Source organism: Phyllobates terribilis, unplaced genomic scaffold (assembly GCF_046119375.1).
Source record: "Phyllobates terribilis strain yellow unplaced genomic scaffold, ASM4611937v1 Scaffold_9__5_contigs__length_417890890, whole genome shotgun sequence".
Taxonomy (NCBI): domain Eukaryota; kingdom Metazoa; phylum Chordata; class Amphibia; order Anura; family Dendrobatidae; genus Phyllobates; species Phyllobates terribilis.
In genome coordinates, this window is record NW_027362769.1 from 287,654,510 (window position 1) to 287,672,531 (window position 18,022).

At 46.3% G+C, this 18,022-nt stretch overlaps 1 protein-coding gene across 1 annotated transcript in view; it reads left to right on the forward strand.

The window, feature by feature from the left end:
• Positions 1-18,022, forward strand: part of DNAH7 (dynein axonemal heavy chain 7) — a 505,238-nt gene that overhangs the window by 287,617 nt on the left and 199,599 nt on the right. Inside the window, exons 36-37 of the mRNA XM_073647873.1 lie at positions 13,741-13,896; positions 16,281-16,449. Of these exons, the coding sequence (XP_073503974.1) occupies positions 13,741-13,896; positions 16,281-16,449 (325 nt within the window). The remainder of the gene's footprint in view (positions 1-13,740; positions 13,897-16,280; positions 16,450-18,022) is intronic.

Genomic DNA, 18,022 nt, shown 5'->3' on the forward strand with positions numbered 1-18,022 from the left:
TCCACCAGAGCTGTAGCTGCTTCCTGGGAAGAGAAAGCGGATGTGCCCATCGACACCATATGTAAGGCGGCAACTTGGTCATTCCCCGCTACATTTTACAAGAATTACCGTCTTGACCTTTCCTCTTCTATTGATCTGTCCTTTGGGAGGAAGGTGTTGCCAGCGGTGATCCCTCCCTCTTGTGTCTGATCTCTCTAAATCTCTCAGGTGGTGCTGTCATGGGAGAAGGGGAAAAGATCCTAGTTACTTACCAGTAACGGGATTTTACAGAGCCCATGACTCTACCCTATTAATTCACTCTCCTTTATCACTTATGGTGTGCACTTCTTGGGGTGTTTTATTAAGAAATGTTTAGGTGGCAGTTATGTACTAACCTATTTTTCGGAGGCCCTCTCATGCTCTGAAACAAAAACTGATGCGGAAGAGAGGTACCGCCTTTTTATTCAGTAGGTTCCTGTCCTTGGTGGGCGGATACCCTCTCTAAGGTGGTGCTTTCATGGGCTCTGTAAAATGCCGTTACCGGTAAGTAACTAGGATCTTTCTTCATTATTGGTTGATCATTACTACTTACCACACTCCTTTCTTGGTGCCCCTCTACCGTTATGTTTTTAGCCACCCCTGTGTCTGTTATTTATCTTTTTTTCTCATAACAACTAATAAAAAAATCTGATTCTTTGGACTTTGGTGCGGAGTTTGTTCCTCTTGTTTTCTAGCACATTAACAAGAAAGGAAAAAGTGATGCTACATAGTTAATGTATCAGTTTAATTAGTAGGACATTTATTAATGTAATTTTTAATTGTTTGTTATGCTTTGTTCATGATATCTACATAGGAAAGTACAGATACAGAGATTATTTATAGTTGCCGTAGCAAACAAGGTGTGCTATCAATAAAACATGGCTCATCACCTTTAAGTTGCCAGTAATTATCCAGTTACAGGAGGAGATGTTGAAGGTTATTGTGTCACAAAGCAACATATTATGCGACGTGCAGTTATGATCGCTGCAGTCCTCCCAGTCAATTTCTGTTTCTTCTAACTTATCTATTAATGTTGCTTCTATAGAATGACATTATCAGACTAGATTTTATTTCGATTGATGTCATGTGGAGACTAGCCACAAATCTTATGGAAAAATGTCTCTATGGTGCCAATTTTATGCAAATGAAAACTTACATCCACATCCCGATGATTGCATAACTTGCACATTATTAGTCTCCACTTCTTCTGCATTTCTAGAGTGGAATGCAAATACAGATTTTCTTCTAATAAAACAAGAGGACTGCTTTTCCAAATACTGCAATCACTGTTGCATTTCAGTTTTTAAAGATTATTAGATTTACTCTCCGAAGAAAGTAAGATACGTTCTTTATTTGCCAAAGAGACAATATTACTTAAAGTGGAATCACAGAACTGGGATTTTATTTACTTCACCAAGTCCTCTCACCAACTATTGTTTGCACTACTAAACATTATTGAAAGCATGGGGCAGAAATGCTCTGCTTGTGCATAATCATGCCTACTACGTTGTATATAGATTTTCTACTGAACCAATAGACAACTTTGCATGTGCTAATACATAGGTTGAGTGCTTCTGCCTCTTGGTTTCAGCAATTAGTGGGAATCTAGGTCTTAAGGCGACATTCACATGTTATTAAAATCGCATTAAAATAGGCATGTTGACATTTTACTTGCTTTGTCTATCCATTGTCTTTCTCCTACAATGAGAACTTTTATCTTACATAATGTACAGCTTGTTTCCATGGATCTTGGCCACTACTTCTTGGCCCAGAGTGTACAGTAGTTGCATTCAGGGAGAGGAGTTAACTAGTAATATCCCAGCCGCCTCTCTCCATTTCATTGATTTCTCTACAGCAGTTGTTCATTCCCTCCCCTTCCCTCTCAGCTCCTGACAAGTTGCTATTACAAATCTTGCAAAATCACCAGCCCCCACTTTCAGGAATCATGCAGATGTCCTGGCTGGTACCAAAATGTCAGGAAGTGCACCAATGTCAGGGAACAGCACTCCGCTTCCTCCTATCATCAGGACAATTATGCAATTGGCTGATGTGTGATGGAAGAAGCAGCGGCAGGTTTCACTACTAGGCCAGTTATTGGGAGACTTGCAGTGAGCGTATAGTGTAGCGTTGGCTTCCCTGCCTCCTGCTAGGCAGGGACGCTGTTCCCCTCACCTCTCCGCTCTGTGCCCGGCGTCTTCCTCCCGCTCTGCTGGCAGCGCGCGCTGCTTCTCGGCCACGGTGCTTAGGGCGCGCGCGCGCTCCCCCTCTCTTAAAGGGGCCGCGCGCGCCGTCCTAAGGAGTCCCCGGCCAATGGCCGGAGGACTTCACCATATATAAGGCACCTCCTCCAAAATGGAGGTGCCCGAGCAATGTTGTTGCAAAGCCTTCACTCTGCTTCAGCCCTCAGGTCCTGTTTGCAGTTACCTGCCAGTCACCTGCCAGATTCCTGCCTGTTACCTACCAGTCACCTGCCAGATTCCTGCCTGTTACCTGCCAGTCACCTGCCAGATTCCTGCTTGATACCTGCCAGATATCCGTTTACCTGCTTGCAAGCCTGCGGTCCGACGGTCTGCCTTCCGACACCTGTCAGTCTGTCTATGGACCAGCCTGCCCGCTCACCTGGGAGCGCTCGTCTGCTACCTGCCTGCTAGCCTACCTGGATGCTCCGCCTTCACTTGCCGTGACCACCTGCCTGTCCAGAGACTCCTGTCTGCTCACCTGGGAGTGCTCATCTGCTACCTGCCTGCTAGCCTACCTGGAGGCTCCGCCGTCACTTGCCGTGACCACCTGCCTGTCCAGAGACTCCTGTCTGCTCACCTGGGAGCGCTCATCTGCTACCTGCCTGCTAGCTTACCTGGAGGCTCCGCCGTCACTTGCCGTGACCACCTGCCTGTCCAGAGACTCTCGCCTGCTCACCTAGGAGCGCTCACCTGCTACCTGCCTGCTAGCCTACCTGGAGGCTCTGCCGTCACTATCCGTGACCACCTGCCTGTCCAGAGACTGTCCCTGTCACTTGCCGTGAGTACCCGTCCTTCTACCCAGAGACTGTCCCTGTCACTTGCCGTGACTACCTGCCCTTCTACCCAGAGACTGTCCCTGTCACTTGCCGTGACTACCTGCCCTTCTACCCAGAGACTGTCCCTGTCACTTGCCGTGATTACCTGCCCGTCTTCCCTGGGAGCCTCCCGCTTCCTTACAAGGACCGCCCCCTTGTATAGTTGCTCAGAGGTTCCGCCTCCCAGTCCCGTTACAGTTTGCTCGGGCCATGGAATCCGGTGGCACCCAAGCTCCCTCGCTCTCGGACCTATGTCATGAACTGTCCCGTCAGAGGTCCCAACAGGAGTCCATCCTGAGTCACCTGCGGAGTGTCAACTCTCGCCTGGACACTCTGTCTGCTCCACCTGCAACCACCGCTAGTGTCATGACTCGCAACCCGGCAGCGCCGCTGCCCACCAATACCATGGTATCCTGTCCCGGACCCCGGTTTTCTGCACCTCCTCGTTTCGGAGGTGACTCCGCTCAAGCTCGGGGCTTCATAAACCAGTGCACCCTGCACTTTGAACTCTTGTCCCACCAGTTTATCTCCGACCGGTCCAAAGTAGCCTTTATCATGTCCCACCTCACGGGGGAGGCTCTGGCTTGGCTAAATCCTCTGTGGGAGAGAGGAGATCCCCCGGTGTCCGACCTGCCAGCCTTTCTCACGGCTTTCCGGAAAGTCTTCGACGAACCCGGACGGAAGACCTCATCCGCATCGTCTCTGCTACGCCTCCGTCAAGGAGATCTCACCGTGGGCCAATATGCCATACGGTTCCGTACCCTTGCTTCGGAGCTGGCCTGGGATAACGACGCTCTGGTGTCTGTCTTCTGGGAGGGTCTGTCCGGCCGTATTAAAGATGAACTCGCCGGTCGGGACATTCCTACCACTCTCGACGACTTAATAACACTTGCCACCCGGATTGACATCCGATTCCAGGAGCGCGCCAAAGAGGTTACCCGTGAGAGGAGGTTTCCACGTCTAGCCCCCACCTTCCAGAAACCCGTCACTCCCTCCGTTACTCCCCAGGCACACTCACCTGAGCCTATGCAGGTCGACCAGACCAATATGGTCAAAACCCGTCAAGACTTACGCCGTGCCGAGGGGAGCTGCTTCTACTGTGGCAGTAAGGAGCACCGGATCCGTTCCTGCCCAGAGAGGTCGGGAAACGCCTGTGTCTAGGATCGCTCAGAGAGGTCGCCCTAGACAAAAGTAAACCCTCTCCATCTCTGATGCTGTCAGTCTCTATCACCTGCGGAGAGAACCGCTATTTCGAACTGGCTCACCTTGACTCAGGAGCTGCTGGAAATCTCATTTCTCAGTCTCTGGTAGAGAAATACCGCATTCCCACCAAACCTCTGGCCGTACCTTTATCTGTCGCCGCCGTGGATGGGGGCCTCTTACCACATCCCATCCAACTCATCACCGAATCCATAACTCTGCAGGTGGGAATGCTGCATTCTGAGAGCATCTCCTTTCATGTTCTGCCTGGACTCTCTCACGCTCTCTTGTTAGGCCTACCTTGGCTCCAGAAACATGCACCCATGCTTGACTGGCAGACCGGAGAAGTCCTTCGCTGGGGACAGGACTGCCATAGGACTTGTCTAGTTCCCGTTCATCCTGCTCGTCCTTCTCCTACCCCAGTCAGTCTACCCGGTCTACCGGTTCCCTATTGGTCTTATGCGGATGTCTTCAATAAAAAAGAAGCAGAGACATTACCCCCTCATAGACCATACGATTGTCCAATCGACCTGATTCCCGGCTCTACTCCTCCCCGTGGGCGTATCTACCCTTTGTCCGCAGCGGAGACCCGGTCCATGTCAGAATATATTGAGGAGAATCTGGCCCGGGGATTTATCCGGAAATCTACCTCCCCGGCGGGAGCAGGCTTCTTCTTCGTCAAAAAGGACGGCTCACTCCGTCCATGTATAGATTCTAGAGGCCTTAACCAGATTACAGTGAAGAATAAATGCCCCCTCCCGCTCATTCCTGAATTATTTGACCGTCTGAGCGGGGCTAGAATCTTCACCAAACTGGATCTCCGTGGGGCGTATAACCTGGTCCGTATCCGTCAGGGGGATGAGTGGAAGACGGCATTCAACACCCGGGACGGCCACTGTGAGTACCTTGTAATGCCCTTCGGTCTCTGTAACGCTCCTGCCATCTTTCAAGAGTTGGTCAATGACATCTTCCGTGATCTTCTCTACTCCTGTGTGGTGGTGTACCTGGACGACATCTTGGTCTTCTCTCCGGACCTTCCTACTCACCGGAGGGATGTTCGTCAGGTCCTGTTCAGGCTCAGGCAGAACCACCTCTACGCTAAATATGAGAAGTGCATCTTTGAGCAGACCTCTCTTCCATTTCTGGGCTACATAATCTCTCAGACCGGCCTACAAATGGATCCTGAGAAACTGTCTGCCATCCAGAAGTGGCCCCGACCAGAGGGGTTGAAGGCTATTCAGCGGTTCCTGGGCTTCGCCAACTATTACCGCCTCTTCATACCGCACTTCTCTTCCCGGACTGCCCCTATCTCTGCGCTCACCCGTAAGGGTACTAATCCCAGAAGATGGCCGCCCGAAGCTGAGGAGGCCTTTCTTTCCTTAAAACAGGCCTTCTCCTCCGCCCCGGTGCTGCATCATCCGGACGGCAACAAACAGTTCTTCCTAGAAGTTGACGCTTCCTCCTCCGGAGCCGGGGCGGTACTTACCCAAAAGTCATCTTCCGGGAGAATGGTAACCTGCGTTTTTTTCTCCAAACTCTTCTCCTCTTCTGAGCGCAACTATTCTATTGGAGACCGTGAATTGTTAGCCATTAAGCTGGCACTGGAGGAGTGGCGTTACCTGCTCGAGGGGGCTCTTTACCCGGTAATAATTTACACGGACCACAAGAACTTGGCTTACCTTCAGAGCGCCCAGAGACTTAACCTGCGCCAAGCCCGGTGATCCTTGTTTTTTGCCCGCTTTGATTTTGTTCTTCATTTTCGCCCGGCAGACAAAAACATCAAAGCTGACACCTTGTCCCGATCCTTCCTGGTGTCTGATCTAGAGGAGGAACCTAAGCACATCATTGATCCCGCCAGAGTAATGCAAGTGGCTCCCGTGAATCTAAATCGTCTCCCTCCCGGTAAGACGTTTGTAACTGTACCTGATCGGAAGAAGGTCCTACACTGGGGTCATTCGTCTAAGCTAGCTGGCCACGCCGGTCAGAAAAAGACCCTCCAGCTCATTACCCGGCATTACTGGTGGCCTACCCTGCACAAGGATGTAATAGACTTTGTTTCTGCCTGTGTGTCCTGCGCCCGCAACAATTTTCCGAGACACCTGCCAGCCGGTCGCCTTCTTCCTCTTCCAGTACCTGCTGCCCCGTGGCAGCATATTGCTGTGGACTTTATAACGGATCTTCCTGTCTCTGCCGGTTGTACGGTCATTTGGGTGGTCGCTGATCGCTTCTCCAAGATGGCGCACTTCATTCCCCTGCCGGGTCTCCCGTCTGCACCCGAACTGGCTAAAGACTTTATCCGCCACATCTTCCGTCTCCATGGCCTGCCCCTCCACATCGTGTCAGATCGTGGGGTTCAGTTCACCTCACGCTTCTGGAGAGCCACATGTAAGTTGCTTGACGTCACTCTGGACTTCTCCTACGCTTACCATCCACAGTCCAATGGTCAAGTGGAGCGGATCAATCAGAACCTGACCAGTTACCTCCGGCACTTCGTTAATGCCCACCATTCGGACTGGGTGGATCTCCTACCATGGGCCGAGTTCTCTTACAATAATCACGAGAGCGAATCTTCCTCCAAATCCCCATTTTTTGTAGTCTTCGGTCAGCATCCTCGGATCCCATTTCCCGTCTCCACCTCGGTGGACAATCCGGCTGCGGAATCTCTCGTTCGCAAATTCTCCTCCATTTGGGAGAGTACCCGATCCGCACTCCTTCAGTCGTCCGAACGGATGAAAAATCACGCTGACAAGAAACGCCTGGATCCTCCACAATTCCGTCCTGGAGATAAAGTCTGGCTCTCGTCCAAATATGTCCGGCTCAAGATTCCCTCCTACAAGTTAGGGCCTCGGTTCATCGGCCCACTGGAAGTTATCAAACAGATCAACCCGGTGGCCTATAAATTAAAACTCCCGGCCAACTTACGGATCCCTAACTCCTTCCATGTATCTCTCCTCAAACCCGTGGTACTTAACTCTTTTTCCAAGTCTACAGGTACGCCTCATGCTCCGGTTTCCGCTGAGAACGAGTTTGAGGTAGAGCACATTCTGGCCACCAAAAGGGTAAGAGGAAAAACCTTTTTTCTGGTAGATTGGAAGGGGTTTGGTTCTGAGGAGAGAATGTGGGAGCCCCGGGAGAACATCCATGCCCCTCTCATCCTTGATAAATTTCTCTCTGGCCTAAAAAAGGGGGGGCCTAAAGGGGGGGTACTGTAGCGTCGGCGTCCCTGCCTCCTGCTAGGCAGGGACGCTGTTCCCCTCACCTCTCCGCTCTGTGCCCGGCGTCTTCCTCCCGCTCTGCTGGCAGCGCGCGCTGCTTCCCGGCCACGGTGCTTAGGGCGCGCGCTCCCCCTCTCTTAAAGGGGCCGCGCGCGCCGTCCTAAGGAGTCCCCGGCCAATGGCCGGAGGACTTCACCATATATAAGGCACCTCCTCCAAAATGGAGGTGCCCGAGCAATGTTGTTGCAAAGCCTTCACTCTGCTTCAGCCCTCAGGTCCTGTTTCCAGTTACCTGCCAGTCACCTGCCAGATTCCTGCCTGTTACCTGCCAGTCACCTGCCAGATTCCTGCCTGTTACCTGCCAGTCACCTGCCAGATTCCTGCTTAATACCTGCCAGATATCCGTTTACCTGCTTGCAAGCCTGCGGTCCGACGGTCTGCCTTCTGACACCTGTCAGTCTGTCTATGGACCAGCCTGCCCGCTCACCTGGGAGCGCTCGTCTGCTACCTGCCTGCTAGCCTACCTGGATGCTCCGCCGTCACTTGCCGTGACCACCTGCCTGTCCAGAGACTCCTGTCTGCTCACCTGGGAGCGCTCATCTGCTACCTGCCTGCTAGCCTACCTGGAGGCTCCGCCGTCACTTGCCGTGACCACCTGCCTGTCCAGAGACTCCTGTCTGCTCACCTGGGAGCGCTCATCTGCTACCTGCCTGCTAGCCTACCTGGAGGCTCCGCCGTCACTTGCCGTGACCACCTGCCTGTCCAGAGACTCTCGCCTGCTCACCTAGGAGCGCTCACCTGCTGCCTACCTGCTAGCCTACCTGGAGGCTCTGCCGTCACTAGCCGTGACCACCTGCCTGTCCAGAGACTGTCCCTGTCACTTGCCGTGAGTACCCGTCCTTCTACCCAGAGACTGTCCCTGTCACTTGCCGTGACTACCTGCCCTTCTACCCAGAGACTGTCCCTGTCACTTGCCATGACTACCTGCCCTTCTACCCAGAGACTGTCCCTGTCACTTGCCGTGATTACCTGCCCGTCTTCCCTGGGAGCCACCCGCTTCCTTACAAGGACCGCCCCCTTGTATAGTTGCTCAGAGGTTCCGCCTCCCAGTCCCGTTACATATAGTATATAAATATCCGATTCCAATGCATGGAATATATATATGTATATATATATATATATATATACAGTATAGACCAAAAGTTTGGACACACCTTCACATTTAAAGATTTTTCTATATTTTCATGACTATGAAAATTGTACATTCACACTGAAGGCATCAAAACTATGAATTAACACATGTGGAATTATGTACTTAACAAAAAAGTGTGAAACAACTGAAAATATGTCTTATATTCTAGGTTATTCAAAGTAGCCACCTATTGCTTTGATGACTGCTTTGCACACTCTTGGCATTCTCTTGATGAGCTTCAAGAAGTAGTCACCGGAAATGGTCTTCCAACAATCTTGAAGGAGTTCCCAGAGATGCTTAGCACTTGTTGGCCCTTTTGCCTTCACTCTGCGGTCCAGCTCACCCCAAACCATCTCGTTTGGGTTCAGGTCTGGTGACTGTGGAGGCCAGGTCATCTGGCGTAGCACCCCATCACTCTCCTTCTTGGTCAAATAGCCCTTACACAGCCTGGAGGTGTGTTTGGGGTCATTGTCCTGTTGAAAAATAAATGATGGTCCAGCTAAACGCAAACCGGATGGAATAGCATGCCGCTGTAAGATGCTGTGGTAGCCATGCTGGTTCAGTATGCCTTCAATTTTGAATAAATCCCCAACAGTGTCACCAGCAAAGCACCACCACACCATCACACCTCCTCCTCCATGCTTCACGGCGGGAACCAGGCATGTAGAGTCCATCCGTTCACCTTTTCTGCGTCGCACAAAGACACGGTGGTTGGAACCAAAGATCTCAAATTTGGACTCATCAGACCAAAGCACAGATTTCCACTGGTCTTATGTCCATTCCTTGTGTTCTTTAGCCCAAACAAGTATTTTCTGCTTGTTGCCTGTTCTTAGCAGTGGTTTCCTAGCAGCTATTTTACCATGAAGGCCTGCTGCACAAAGTCTCCTCTTAACAGTTGTTGTAGAGATGTGTCTGCTGCTAGAACTCTGTGTGGCATTGACCTGGTCTCTAATCTGAGCTGCTGTTAACCTGCGATTTCTGAGGCTGGTGACTCGGATAAACTTATCCTCAGAAGCAGAGGTGACTCTTGGTCTTCCTCTTCTGGGCCGGTCCTCATGTGAGACAGTTTCTTTGTAGCCCTTGATGGTTTTTGCAACTGCACTTGGGGACACTTTCAAAGTTTTCCCAATTTTTCGGACTGACTGACCTTCATTTCTTAAAGTAATGATGGCCACTCGTTTTTCTTTACTTAGCTGCTTTTTTCTTGCTATGATACAAATTCTAACAGTCTATTCAGTAGGACTATCAGCTGTGTATCCACCAGACTTCTGCACAACACAACTGATGGTCCCAACCCCATTTATAAGGCAAAAAATCCCACTTATTAAACCTGACAGGGCACACCTGTGAAGTGAAAACCATTTCCGGTGACTACCTCTTGAAGCTCATCAAGAGAATGCCAAGAGTGTGCAAAGCAGTCATCAAAGCAAAAGGTGGCTACTTTGAAGAACCTAGAATATAAGACATATTTTCAGTAGTTTCACACTTTTTTGTTAAGTATATAATTCCACATGTGTTAATTCATAGTTTTGATGCTTTCAGTGTGAATGTACAATTTTCATAGTCATGAAAATACAGAAAAATCTTTAAATAAAAAGGTGTGTCCAAACTTTTGGTCTGTACTGTATATATATATATATATATATATATATATATGTATATGTACCCCAGTATGGTCACTGCCAACTCCACAATAACAAAAGAAACTAGCTGCCACCATCAATCGTTTGTACAGGCCTATTGGACACACCTGTTACAGATAGCCTATTCCTTCCGTTGTGCGGTTTATAGAGCAAGAGGAACGAAGCTATTAAATTTGATAGATTTAATCCAAAAAATAGGCAGTGTTTATAAAAATATACAAAGATATTGCAAAAAAAGGACAAAACAATACTGTATATACAGCTACATAAAATTAAAAGGATAAACAGAAGAAATGTACTAATCCTGATGTCACAGGGTTGGCTCCGACTTTTATGGAATGGAGCTCTTCGTTTTTGGAAACGGAGAGAACTACAGTGAACTGTATCTCCCAGGATTGACAAAGATTGTAGTTTGGTATTTGCTTTTATTAACACACATTACCCTCACATACCTCCCCTCCGGTGACTTTATAACAGGGCTGGTCTTCAGACAATTATGGGATGTGGCTGGTCCTTAGAAAATTGTTGGATCCCCAACTTCCACGATATCTTCGCCTTTGGAGTTTCCAGTCTGGAGATATTACTGTCATGTTTCCAATCATGATTTTATCTATCCCTAGAGAGGAAACAAGGCGTACCTATTGTCATGCATCTGCCCAATATTAATTTGGAAGTGTTACCGTAACCGCCCAGTGACGTTATGTTTGCCACTTCATCACAACTCTGAAAATATGACTTTCATAATGGTAGGACCCTTGCTGTTCATAAAAAAAAAATATTCATAATTTGGAAAGGGAACAAAGCAGTCTATTTGCAGTTATCTATAAATAGGGAGGCTAGGGCCATAGGGCATCTCCACAGGCCATAAATCTGTTTCCTTCCTCATTCTTCTGCAAGTTGAGGATGGAATTCCTGTCTGTTATCTATCAGATCCCAACTTTAATTACCTGTTTGCAGAGGGGGGTCTGAGGATCTCAGCCGCATTTAAGGGTCATATAAAGGTTAACAGAGTGCTAGCCTTACTTCAGTATTCACTATTATGACTATGAGATGGCTCATTATTTCTATGACACCCACTATCAGCTGCTTCCAGAGCAGTTCTCCTAATCATGCTCTCGCTGTCCAGAGCTGTGTTCTTCTTCAAGTGCCCTGTTATCCCTATATGTAAGCACAGGAATATCAGTGTAGACTCCGAACTAACCACTGATATCTGAATGTGTTACAGCAGAACCCGTGCTGAGCTTTATATAGTTATACAGAGGGGAAAAAAGTATTTAGTCAGCCACCAATTGTGCAAGTTCTCCCACTTAAAAAGAAGAGAGAGGCCTGTAATTGACATCATAGGTAGACTTCAACTATGAGAGACAAAATGAGAAAACAAATCCTGAAAATCACATTGTCTGATTTGGAATTAATTTTTTTTCAAATTTTGGTGGAAAATAAGTATTTGGTCACCTACAAAAGTTCATCTCAATACTTTGTTATATATCATTTATATATCCTTTGTTGGCAATGACAGAGGTCAAACTTTTTTTTGTAATTCTTCACAAGGTTGGCACACACTGTTGCTGGTATGTTGGCCCATTCCTCCATGCAGATCTCCTCTAGAGCAGTGTTGTTTTGGGGCTGTCGCTGGGCAACACGGACTTTCAACTCCCTCCAAAGGTTTTCTATAGGGTTTAGATCTGGAGACTGGCTAGGCCATTCCAGGACCTTGAAATGCTTCTTACGAAGCCACTCCTTTGTTGCCCTGGCGGTGAGCTTGGTATCATTGTCATGCTGAATGACCCAGCCACGTTTCATCTTCAATGCCCTTGCTGATGGAAGGAGATTTGCACTCAAAATCTCACGATAAATGGCCCCATTCATTCTTTCATGTACACGGAACAGTCGTCCTGGTGCCTTGGCAGATAAACAGCCCCAAAGCATGATGTTGCCCCGCCATGCTTCACAGTAGGTATGGTGTTCTTTGGATGCAATTCAACATTCTTTGTCCTCCAAACACGATGAGTTGTGTTTCTACCAAACAGTTCTACTTTGGTTTTATCTGACCATATGACATTCTCCCAATACTCTTCTGGATCATCCAAATTCTCTCCAGAAAACTTCAGACTTGCCCGGACATGTAATGACTTAAGCAGGGGGACACGTCTGGCACTGCAGGATCTGAGTCCCTGGCGGCATAGTGTGTTACTGATGGCAGCCTGTGTAACGTTGGTCTCAGCTCTCTGCAGGTCATTCACTAGGTCCCCCCTGTGTTGTTCTGGGAGTTTTGCTCACCGTTCTTGAGATCATTTTGACCACACGGGGTGAGATCTTGTGTGGAGCCCCAGATCGAGGGAGATTATCAGTGGTCTTGTATGTCTTCCATTTTCTAATTATTGCTCCCACAGTTGATTTCTTCACACCAAACTGCTTGCCTTTTGCAGATTCTGTCTTCCCAGCCTGGTGCAGGGCTACAATTTTGTTTCTGGTGTCCTTCGACAGCTCTTTGGTCTTCACTATAGTGGAGTTTGGTGTGTGACTGTTTGAGGTTGCGGACAGGTGTCTTTTATACTGATAACAAGTTCAAATAGGTGCCCGTACTACAGGTAATGAGCGGAGGACAGAGGAGCCTCTTAAAGAAGAAGTTACAGGTCTGTGAGAGCCAGAAATATTGCTTGTTTGTAGGTGACCAAATACTTATTTTCCACCAAAATTTGAAAAAAAATTCTTTCCAAATCAGACAATGTGATTTTCAGGATTTGTTTTCTCATTTTGTCTCTTATAGTTGAGGTCTACCTATGATGTCAATTACAGGCCTCTCTCATCTTTTTAAGTGGGAGAACTTGCACAATTGGTGGCGGACTAAATACTTTTTTTCCCCACTGTAGTTCCACTTAATACTGTAGCTCTGCCACTTACCAGCTATTTAACAGTAGTCTCCATAGTGGTTTATGTGCTTCTTATAATACAGCAGAAGATATTCTAATCGACTAATTTGCCTTGTCAAAAATCTGCAGGGAATTTATATAATGTAATCCAACTGATATATAAGTAAAATAAGTACATCCCATGTCCAGAACAGTTTGAATGGATACTATATACTTAATCAGTATGCTAGACATACAGAGTTCTTCTCTGATCCCACAGCAGTGACCAAATCTATTTCTTTGCATATACAAATCCTACACATGGAAATAAAAAGACACAGAAAACTGCTTTAAAATGTGTGCTGTGTGAATCTGGACTAAATTTGATATATGTGTGTTTGCAGGTTATTTGTTCAACAGAAGGATAGATTATTAAATTTTTGGACAATCCCTTTAGGACAAGTTCTCCTAAAATCAACTTTCAGAATCAAAAAAAGTGTTTGTCTCTATCTTCCAGTATTTAGAAACAAACACAACGGTTTACAGTATAAATATTGCTTTTTAGGATTTCTTGTTAAATAACCTGGATAAAGAGACATACAAACCATTGCTGATCAACTTCTCAGCTCAGACGACGGCAGCTCAAACTCAGAACATTATCATGTCCAAGCTTGACAAAAGAAGGAAGGGACTCTATGGTCCTCCGCTCGGAAAGAAAACAGTAAGTATTACGCTATTCACATTTTATATTTTCTTTAGATCTGACCTCAAGCAAATTTTGTTTTTTCAGTGTATCACACTGTAACGTAATAGGGCAGTGTAGGTTTCTTGCCTTTAAAAGTAGAAGTACATCCCCCTTTGCATCACTTTCCCACAGAAATGATAGAATCTATACATATAACGTGTTCAGATCTAATTCTGTTGTGTTATGTTTAGATGTTTTGTTGGTTGTACCCTTTTGTAATGTTTAGAAAAGCGAAGTATATTGTACTGTATTTTTTAAGTAGGGAGCTAATAAGAAACATAGGCATGTAAACCATGGAGTACTTTCAATGCATGTGTCAGATGAAAGACTCAGGCGACATGTATGCAGCGCCTAATGTAATTGTTAATACTTCCTATTTCATGTGCGGTTCCATAATTCCTGTAAAACATTACCTTACATCGGTGCATGTCCCCATGTGACTATTCTGTCACTTGCTCAGCACAGTGGTAACCTGGAAGGCTATTCACTTATTGGCCAGTTATGTCACCACTGTTAAAGGGAACCTGACAGGTCCCCAATAGCCGACAAATCACCAGCAGTCTCTATTCTTTTATAGACACCCTGCCTAACAAGCCTGTTATAGTGTTCGACATATTAGCAGATCTTTAAAAAAAGTATTACTTAAGTCCATTTCCAATATGCAAATTATTCCTTTGACTGGTTGATGGGGCATGTGTTTCCCCAGACTAGTCATTCCTCTCTGCATGTTATCACACACATGGGAGGGTAATAACATGATTTGCATGTGTCGGCGTCATCACCATCTCCCTGCAAAACTCACACATGCAGGCGACTTTCTTTCCCACAGGTCTTTGCGCCTCTGATGTCGGGTGTATGCTCCCTGACTTCAGCGGTGCACTGTGCCTGTCCAGAAGTAAAGAAGAAGCTTAACGTCAACTGAGGATCTGAAGATCAAGCTTCTTCTTTGCTTCTGGACATGCACAATGTGCCTCTGAAGTCAGGGAACGTACACCCGGCATCAGAGATGCAAAGACCTGTGGGAAAGACAGTCGCGTGCATGTATGAGATTTGCAGAGAGCTAGCGTTGACGCCGACACATGCAAATCACATGTTATCACTCCCACTGGGGTGTAATAACATGATGAGAGGAATAACTAGTCTGGGGAAACAAAACGCCCCACTGACTTGTCAAAAGATTAATTTGTATATTAAAAATGGACTGTAAAAATCCTTTTTTTTTAAAGATCTGTTAATACGTCACACACTAAGGGCTTTTTAGGCAGGGGGTTTATAAAGGAACAGAGAAATGCTGGTGGTTTGGAGGGCATGGGGGACCAGTCAGGTTCCCTTTAATACCCCTTTATACAGAATTAGATTTCAGGCTCAGACGACAGCGTGTGAACACTGTCTGATCTGCACAAAGTATTCCACCATCTCTGACCACCACAATGATCAGACAACCTTGATCATTCATGATGCCCTATGCTGCCTATCTCAGGATTACTTGTTTGTATTTCATCTTGTAAAGTGAATATGTATCTTATCTTGTGCAATGATGATCATTGTTTAATAGAGATGATAGATTGATATGTAACTCCCTTGCACAGTGGCCACTCCTATAGTTGGAAGCCCTGTGAACTGCCTCCTACCTGCCAGCATCCCCAGCGCCTCTTCTGATCAGTAAGTTCTGCACGACGTCATATGTGTGTTACTTCACGATGAAGATGTTGCGTCTGGCCTCTTAGAGAAGTGCTGAGGATTCCTGCAGGTGGGAGGCGATTCACGGGGCTCCTGTCTGGCGACCACAGACTGCCGACATGACCACTGGACCAGGCTCTTGTGAATTAACTCATCTCTATCACTGCACCTGCTGTCAATCTGATTGTAGCCCTCACTTTGTCCTTCAAATGCCTCCCAGCAACAAAATGGCCCCTTCTTGGTATATATAGAATTCTATATTCTGTTCTGGTCTGATGAAAGGTTATTGCCACGCCAAACGTGTTACCAGTGTATAGATACTACTTCATTTATTTTACTTTATTTAATAAAAAAGGAATGAATCATTAATACTAAATCTTTTAGCTTGATGTCCTTGTTATCATATGGTGAATGTGCCCTTATTGTGTTTCTTGTAGTACATACCTAGTGTCAATGTTACTCCACATCTTAAAAAGGTCTCACATTTTTTAGTATTTGATTGGCAGTGCTTTATTCATTGGAGTTGTCCTGGTACCAGAGTGGTATAGCTAACCTGTCCTATCACTGTCTGGTGGGGATACTTGCAGCCAGAAAACCTAGAAACTTTCTACTCCTCTTCCTGATAATAAATATGCTGTGTGTGTCATATTCAACATTCACATAACCGGGTTTGTCTCTAGGTGGTTTTTGTAGATGATGTGAACATGCCGGCCAGAGAAGTCTACGGTGCACAACCTCCTGTAGAATTGCTTCGCCAGTGGTTGGATCATTGGAACTGGTATGATCTGAAAGATTGCTCCATGATCAAGTTAATTGATATACAAATCGTATGCGCTATGGGACCAGCAGGTAAAGTTCTACTGAAACCATAACTTTACACTTTATGCTACATGAGCAAATAGATTAGGTACAGAATGAATAACTTTATAATTAAGTATAGAAAGAGCAGGGAATGGCTTGTGAAGTGCCAGGGAACAGCACAGATCACATGCCCCACACGTCATACCAGAAAAACAAGAATATGTTCAGCTTTGTACTGTAAATGTTACTATTAAATATTCACGATTATACAGATGTTTGGGTTTTTTATGCTCTTATCAAAACAAATTTTTGTTTAATACATTTCTGGCATTAGGGTACAAGTCTGCAGTTCCTCTATGTGACTGCAGACTTGTGAATCCTCACATCGCACACTGCGCGGATCCTCTGGTGCTGGGAACGAGCCTTTTAATAACCGCAGGAACGCAATTTGCATATATTCGGCCACATTCCGACTAGATGTGTCGCTCACTTGCATTGAGTGAGGCCGTGTACATCCAGTCGGCACATGACCGCATTTCTACTAATTGCATACTTGCGATCACGCACCCGTCACTCCCACCACCAGAGAATCCTCACAGCACACAGTATGCATGTAATTGCCTAACGCCGGACAACCCCTTTAACATTCCTTCCAGTTTTTGTTGTCATTGGAGAAGACACTCTTCTGGCAAAGCTTTATCTACTCTCCCCAATGAGATCAGCATCCATATTCAGCAGTGCGGGCATGTTTATGGGGATATTGGAGGAAAACACATGTAGTCTTTTGTTACAATGACAAAAGTATCACGATGTAAAAAAAATTGTAACTCGACACCTGACTACAAATTCCATGGCTTTTGTAGTGTTAAGGGTTGAGTTAAAGAGGGTCCGTCACCGGGTCATAAATGGCCAGTTTTATCCTGATGCTCCCCTGGGTAACGCTTTTTTTTAAATCCGCCTTACCATCCCAGAGACGTAGGCCTTTTTATTTGCTGCTAATTGTTATGGACTTTTACAAGAAGGTGTGGCACCTTGGGTAATAATGCAGAGCAGCCTAAAGACACGCCCCCAGAGAATCCCGTGAGCCACACCCCCTTGTAAAGATTATCAAAATTAGCAATAAATGAAAAGGCCCATATTTCTGTAACTGTATGACAGATTTAAAGAACAGAATACTCAGGAGAGCCGCAGTAATAAGTCCAAAAACTGGAGATTTTGACAAGGTGACGGGTCCTCCTAAACTTTCTGCATTGTGATATCTTTCTTGTGTGTGAGTTTAATAAAGGCTACATCTGTAACTATCAGCTGAAGAAGCATTCAGGCAGTAGCTATCTGAGGTGTATTAAAAGTCCACAAAGATTAACATCATTGTATTTATGGCAGTCTGGTTATACTTAATCCATACCAGTTAGACATTGGTTAATTCAACCAAACTATCTATTATATAGTATGTAGGACCTGTCTTTTTGACACAATGGGCCTGATTCATTGTGTCTGGCATTGTGCATGCCAGTTTTAAAGGGAATTTTGTCAACAGATTTTTGCTATGTAATCTGAGGGCAGCATCAGGTAGGGGTTAAAATACAGAATTCAACGATGAGTTACACTGAAGGTTTTATCA